The sequence below is a fragment of the Formica exsecta genome, unplaced genomic scaffold (assembly GCF_003651465.1).
Source record: "Formica exsecta isolate Colony F162 unplaced genomic scaffold, ASM365146v1 scaffold191, whole genome shotgun sequence".
Taxonomy (NCBI): Eukaryota; Metazoa; Arthropoda; class Insecta; order Hymenoptera; family Formicidae; genus Formica; species Formica exsecta.
In genome coordinates, this window is record NW_021849211.1 from 1,257,289 (window position 1) to 1,265,387 (window position 8,099).

At 30.2% G+C, this 8,099-nt stretch overlaps 1 protein-coding gene across 1 annotated transcript in view; it reads left to right on the top strand.

Annotated features, from left to right (window-relative positions):
- Positions 1-4,768, top strand: part of LOC115233820 (zwei Ig domain protein zig-8-like) — a 116,278-nt gene extending 111,510 nt beyond the window's left edge. The window contains exons 5-6 of the mRNA XM_029804422.1: positions 291-624; positions 2,348-4,768. Coding sequence (XP_029660282.1) covers positions 291-624; positions 2,348-2,496 — 483 coding nt within the window. The 3' untranslated portion in view covers positions 2,497-4,768. The remainder of the gene's footprint in view (positions 1-290; positions 625-2,347) is intronic.
- The last annotated feature ends 3,331 nt before the right edge of the window (positions 4,769-8,099 follow it).

Sequence of the window (8,099 nt, forward strand, 5' to 3'; positions counted from 1 at the left end):
AAAAATCTAAAATATAATCTTAGATAAATACAAATAAAGATAATAAAAATATTTAACAAATTAAATAACATTATAGAAAAAAAATCAATTACATAGTAAACGATAAATGAAATTAAGAATTATCATGGTTATATGCAAAGTTATGATAAAATAAAAAAATAAAACTTGAAACTGACTATTCGGTTTTTTTAATTTTAATTATCAAATTTATTTAAATATTTAATGTCTTTAAAAGGCAATATACTTTATAAATTATAATTTATATATTTTCTTATGTTCTAATATAATAGATACAAACGGTACCAGTGCAGCAACGATTTGTACGTCTAAACATCACGGAAGCGTACTCTGTGATACCAGGTGGTCCGGATCTCCATGTGAAACAGGGCTCCAGCCTGCGTTTGGAATGCCAGCTGATGGCAGCCGCGGAATCGCCCAACTACGTATTCTGGTATCGTGGAATACGTATGATAAACTATGATAACGAACCTGGTGTTAGATTCGAGATGAAGAGAAACGGTTCAGTACTCATTGTGGAGAAGGTGAAGCTTTCGCACGGCGCCAATTACACATGCTCGCCGAATAATGCCAGGTCGACTCATATCATGATACACGTCATCGAGGGTAAGCAATTGTTGAGCGTGGATACAGCATCACAAATCTATTCTCTCATTCCGGATATTCAAACAATTTCGTCCGATCAGTTGGATCGGATCAGTTGGACTATCCGGTGTATACATGACAGTAATAATGTATAATGCATTCAATATTATACTTACACATAAACACACACATACACATACACATAGCTTTTATTATTGTCTAATTATTTTAATTTAATATTATTAACAATGGACATGAAAAAATATGAAAGAAACATTAAATATGTTTTTAGATTTTTAAACAATTATATCAGCGTATATATATTAGGTCTATCGGAAAGTTCTGTCCGTTTTTGGAATAAAACAAAATACAAATTTTTATTACCGTCAATAAACTTTATTAAATAATGTAATTGCCATTATTCGGAGAAATTTCTTGCCAGCGTGAGGGCAATTTGCATATCCCATTTTCGAAAAATGTTTTATCTTTTGATACGAAAAATTGAACCAGTGCTTGTTTGATATCTTCTTCATTTTTGAATTTCTCGCCCCTCAAAAAATTTTGTAAGGACAAAAACAAATGATAGTCGGAGGGTGCTAAGTCCGGGGAATATGGTGGATGCGACAGAATTCCCCAGCCTAGTTCTGCAATTTTTTGACGAGTCCCCAAAGCAGCATGTGGCCTGACATTATCATGATGCAGTATGATGTTCCTCCTATTGAACATCGCCGGCCTCTTTTCTTGGACTGCTGTATTTAAATTATCCAGTTGCTGACAATACTTCTCCGAATAATGGCAATTACATTATTTAATAAAGTTTATTGACGGTAATAAAAATTTGAATTTTGTTTTATTCCAAAAACGGACAGAACTTTCCGGTAGACCTGATATAATCTAATATATATTATAATCAAAATTAAAATTATGTAAAGATATGTACACATTTAATTTATGTTTATATGATTCAGTGTGACACATACATCAACAATGCTCTATCATATTTCTTTACGCCCCATCGATTTCATTGCATTCTCTTTCCATCGGCCCAATCTTTCAAAAAACTTTCTCGTTGATCATCGAGATTGCCGAGCACTAGCTCCCTTTCTCTCCTCGAACCATTAAGGAGACGTTTATTTATGCTCCACATATATGCGCGAAATCTGGATTCGGGCAAAAACAGACATTGTGTCGGAGTATAGGGCGAGTCTTATGGGCCGTAAAATTCGCAAACCGTCCTCAATCTCGAAGAATGGCTGTATATGAGGCCGGTCGCCCATTTTTTCTAGTCAACAGGGAGAGTTAACCTACTTTGATTATTCAATCCCGGTCGGGATCAACGGGCGACCATTCAAAGTTTTCCATGTATTAAAAGGGAAATGTACATTTACGTAAAAATACAGTGTACAATTTTATGTACACTCAGTATACAATAATCAATAACGTAATTGACGAATAAAGAATTGTGTCTTAAATTTTTATTTATTTGAAAATTAAATATATGCCCTAAATATAATTTTAATTTTATATTATCTGCAATTATATAAACATACATTTTGTGATTGTTAATTTAATATGTTTTTAAAAATCTTTACCGATCAATGTTTATATGACATTTTCCTTTATCGCTTTCGTTTACGCTGCTAAAATTTAGCCGGATATATCTAAAACATTCTGCATATCGAATCGCTTTTCTCTCCCATATATTTGAGTTTCATCTCATTAGCAATCTTATCTGTTTTCACAGAGGAAGAGAAACCAGCGGCCATGCACGGAGATGATCAACGAAATTTTACCGCAACTACATGGAGCAACACCATATTGATTCTTACGGCTCTCCTAATTATTCCAGATGTAAGACGGTACTTCCAGACTTTCATCTGCCATGCCACGTGATTAGCATAAACCGCTATTTTCGCGAAACAGAAGTCGAATGCAAATGAGCTCGCGTGAAACAAGCTTGCACACCTATAATTTTTTTCGACGATTCGAAATATTATATTTGCGTATCAAAAGATATTTTTAACCTGACCTACAACATATCTTGCTTCTCGTACGTTAAAGTTATTTGACTCTGACGATGAAATTCAACCGTCGCGAAGAAAAATGTGACAGATTCCGCTCGGGATCAAAGAAAAATCTATTTGCAAATAAACTTAAAGCGAGAGATTCAACTGCAGACCTTTTTCCAAGAGTCTCTGTATCCCGGGTGGTGAAATCCAAGGAGGACTGCAAAGTTTCACGTAACCATGTAACTTTCGTTTAAAGAAACGTCTTATCCAAGTGACACTACTTGATAGAAACTCCGCTTGAACTCGTAACGAGTGAATAATATCCGCGGAATGAGATTTGGTCGTCTTTCGACGTGGACAAATTTACTCGCAAACTTCGAGAACCAAGTTGCAGTCCTGTGTCGTTGGACATCATAAACTCTCGCACATTGAAACAGATGATTTTTTCATAAAAACTTATCGTTTCTATTTATATCAAAGTAAAATCTTCAGAAACTAAATTTATTCGCGAAGAATAGGCGCGTAAATTCCATTTATATTTTTATGAATATAGTAATAATAAAATAATTTTTAACCTAGTATCTAGCAATGTATATTCTTTTATAAAAAAGTTCTTAAATTTAAAATACAAAATTTAAAATCTTCTCAAAGATTTTCACGCTTTGTAGAGTATTACATCCGCGAAATATACATCTTGGCGAATGAATTTAGCGCTGAAATCTTGTCGCGAAGCAGGCAACACTTCATCATCAGAATCAGGTATTATTTACTCCTTATAACTTTCCAAGTTTCTAACAAGTAGTTTGATGCAAATGGGACATTGAGTTCTGTAAACAAAAGTTGTGCTTGGTTCCGTTGATTCTACGTGGCTGTTACTAATATTGATAATATAATTAATTTAGGATTTAGGATTGTCCTGTTATCATAAATACATAAATAATATAAACTGACGAAAATTGCTTGATCTCAGATTTTAAGTGTTTTTAAAACAATAAATATTTTTAAAATATTTATTAATTATAATTAATATTTTAATTATACAGTTATGCTCAAAAATTACAATTAAAATCGCGTCCATGAATATACTGCCAGTTGATAACTCAAATTAATTACCCATAGAGAAAAAACTCTTATCTTAAAGCAACTTTAAGTAATATTCTAAACTATAAAAAAGGCAATAATTCGAGTTTATAGTAACAACAATTTACCTGCCACGTACAATATTTCTGACAAAAATACATAACAATTAAAAAAATTGTTATTATTATTTTACTATAATATAAGAAAAACTCTTTCTCTAATCTGATAATAATGAAATTGTGAGTTTATAAAAATTAAAATACTATTATGTGTTTAAACAAAAATTAATAATGTTGAAATATATGTGAATAGTTATAATAATACACACGTACATAATATATGTATTAACTTTTTGTAATTAGTATTTTAGAAACATATTGTTGTGCGAATAAGATTTAAAATAAATCTTTATATATTGTATATTATATATTGAATATTATATATTGATTTCGTATAATCCCGAGAACAAATGGTATAATACAATTAGATGTAAATATACATCTGACCATATTATATCACTTTTTCTCGGTATCTTACAATTATAAGAATAACACATACATTACATGTATTATTAAAAACTTATTAATAAATTATTTAGATTAATAATTGTGTAAGAAAGATGTTATGTAACTATAATTAAACTTTAATATAACCATAAGAGAGACTAATTCCTATATTGATACTATGTGTAATAATTACGTGTGTATATGTCCGCTATATATTTCAGAAAGATATTTTCAATGACATTTTACTGACTTTGTATATATTAAATTAAGACGTATATTTATTTAATTAAGATGCATAACTTAATAAAATATGTCTTATCTCAAATTAGAAAAATTTATAAAATACTATTATACTTTTAATACTTAAGATTTCTCGGTTGTGCGAATAACAAATAAAGCATTGTAAATGTAGGTAAGGCTTAATTATTAATAAAATTAATTAAAATCATAAATAATTAATAGAGATTGATATAAAATCGAATGCTGATGGCACTGCGAGAATAAGCAAAATTATTTTACAAATTAATTAATTCATAATCACACACACACATTATTACAAAAAATATCCAGATATTTTAATTAAAATAGCAAACACATTTCCCTAAAGTATGATTTTTTTATGTTGACATTTGTATAAAGATTTTTAAAATTTTATAAATTAATTATGTTATTTTGTCGCAATTGAATAAAAATGTATAAAAATTAATAATATTATAGTAATTTAAAAAATCCATTAAGAAAATATGTTGTCAATATTTCGAAAAAGGGGTAAGTAAAAAATCAAATAACTAATAAACACAATAATCAAAATTAGCTATTTAAGAAATATAATTTGCATAAAAAAGAGAAAAAAAAGGAGAAAAAAGAACTTCATTTTCTCTGTTCGTTAAAGCTATTTAAACAATGGCATAGTCATTTCCGAGAGAATGGCAATCACTTAAACAATCTAACGCTCAGACAAAGTAATTCAACTAAAATGCCTCGAATGTAATTTATCGGTAAATTCCGACGAGCGTCTACAAGTAAAAGCAAATTCAGAACTGTGATGATTGAAAGGAAAACTCCAAGCGGTTTTCTCATTTGTCAAATCGTAGTTGATCGCATGAATCCGAACATTACAACGAAATTACCTCAGCAAACGGGAAACATTAGATTGTTTTAAGAAATGATTATGCTTTATTTACATACATTTTCTGCGTTTGCAAAAAAATGACCAAAAAAATGTTTTATAGGTATTAAAGAATTATTACTCAATAATAAATTAAGTGATACCTTCTATTCAACTGTAACTGTTTGCATATCTATTAAAATTTTTAATTGTTAGATATTATATTATAATTCATCGTCGTGATGTATTTTAGATGCATCTGTATTTCATGTTTAAAACGACCAATAAATTTTAATTACTCGTTAACTTATATATTATAACGCACGCAATTACATCGCTAAAGACTCGTTGGATACAGATTTATTCAATTTGTGCCATTGTGTTTTCCAGTTAATTTCGCTAATTAAGGATATATCATGCGTTAACGTAATTACAGTCACATGACAATTACATTTTAACTTAAGCTGCTTTCGCGGTTTCATCAACGCGAGAGGTGCTAAATATGTCAAACTATCATGACTGTTTTAATATCGTGATATAATATCGCTTTATCTCTATGGAGTCCGCTTGACGAGCTTATGAGATGAACCATCGCATGTGATAGTGGTCCAAACCGAGACATCTCGCCAAGCGGAATAATAATCCTTTTCGATTGATGTACAATGAAGCCATATTCACAGGATTGAACACGCTGTATCGCAGTACACAAGGTGTTTAATAATTATCGATCAACAACGCAAGATGTGATTCATATACAACGTTAATAGATCACACTTGATTGGAGATACGAGAGTTCATGCGCGTTTACGTTATAATTTCAATATTTGCAAATTTGCAATTTGGTCCTCTTCGGTTCTGCTGAAGGCTAATTACTAACAATCGAATTGTGATCGTATAACATTGAAGCAATTACCAATTGGTTTTTTTTCTCGCCAGATTAATTCGCTCAATTACACCAAATCCAATATAAAGCTATCCATAATATTTATATTTGATAGCACCTAATATGTAATAGATAAGAGATAGAGGATTAAGAATCAAATTTATGTATTCAATACGAGGTATTATATCAATCTAATCAATCTTTTAAATCTATTCACAATTCTTTTCGTAGCAAATATAAATTAGCAGTTGGTAATTAATGCTGGTATTATAATCTGCATAAGTACATGTCAAAAGAACGACACGTAAAATTGCCTTATTTTTTGTGTAATTAGTTGGCGAAGAGCGAACATAATTTTCAACGACTCGACCAAAAAACTATTGTTGCAGAAAATACTAATCGTCGACTCAGTCATCCGATAAGTCTCGGTCGTGCTATACTCAAATCGTCGAGAGATTTCAGAAAATTAAATTCCCGTTTAAACGCGTCCCCAGAGCGAGTGACTCGAGAATAGTTTGATCTCGTTGTGTGCTAGTAGTTTTCTCTCTTGTACTATATATATACGCGACTATTTTCTTATTTAAATTAATGACTTTAATTACCGTAGCGTCCAATCGCAAGATAACATTATCATACATAAAAGACCTGCAATTGATCTTTATCTCTATCTTTCTTTATCTTTCTCTATCTTTTCTTTTCTCTATTATTGTAGTCAATGCGAACATACACATAATATGAATCAATGTATTAATCGACAAAAAAAAGATCATATTGTTTTACGCGAGAACCCCCCTTCTCCCGCCCCCATACACACATACAAAACACACAATAAAAAGTCATTGGAATATGGCCGCATTATATGACTATAAAAGTATGCAGATTATTTCCTAAGAATTTTTGATATTACTTTATAACGAAATTTTTATGCTATAGATTTTATATACATAGATATATTAGTAATATAAATAATATCTCTGAAAAATACATTGAAAATATAAAGTAATTAACAAATGACAAATATATATGTACTGCAAAAAAGTATTATCTTTTTAAAGATATTTTCCTTCCTTTAATACGTTATTTGCGAAATGTGTTTTATTATTTATATGAAAAGAGCTCATCTATGTGTGTATAAAGATACATATAAATAATATTAAATAATATTAAAGCACTATCATATTAAAAGAGAAATTAAGGGACGAAGATATACCAAGTTTATTGGAATGGAATCTCTCTCCCTGTTCTCTTATACAGAAAATATTTATCTTTTAAATTTCTACCAACAAAAACACTTATATATGTATATATACTTTGGTACATTGCAAATAGGGATAATGGATAAAAACGCTTTTTATATTCAGCGCCCCATTTTCCAAGTTGTAAAACACACGAAGCAGGTCTCTCTATCCTTTTCAATTACGCGACGATAATCCCGACTGATCTTTCTGACCATTTTTCTCCAGATTTAAAGGCACGGTAATCAGAGAGTTTCTTTCCATCTATTTACTTAGCCCTAAATATCAAGCTAAAAATAAACAGTATTTTCAACAAAAATAATAAATAATATTTTAATCAAAATAAATTTATACAATTTATAAATAATACTATAGCTTCAAAATCGTCTTGCTATTTTAATTTTTTAATTTCAACTTTGTACATAAAAAAATCTTAAAGTCCTTTCACGTCATAACTAACACTATTAGCTGTACGACAGACATCCCAATAAATGTGGATAGCCACAACTCGGCGGTATAGTGCAAACCACCATTGTCCGATGGTAATAGAATCTCGAGTAATTAAATAAATGTCACTCACTTTCGTTTCAAGATCTCTTTCTCTCTCTTTCAGAGCTCCTCTTCGATCAAGATTCCATCTATCGTGGTGAATTCGCCTATTGATGGAAAATTCTT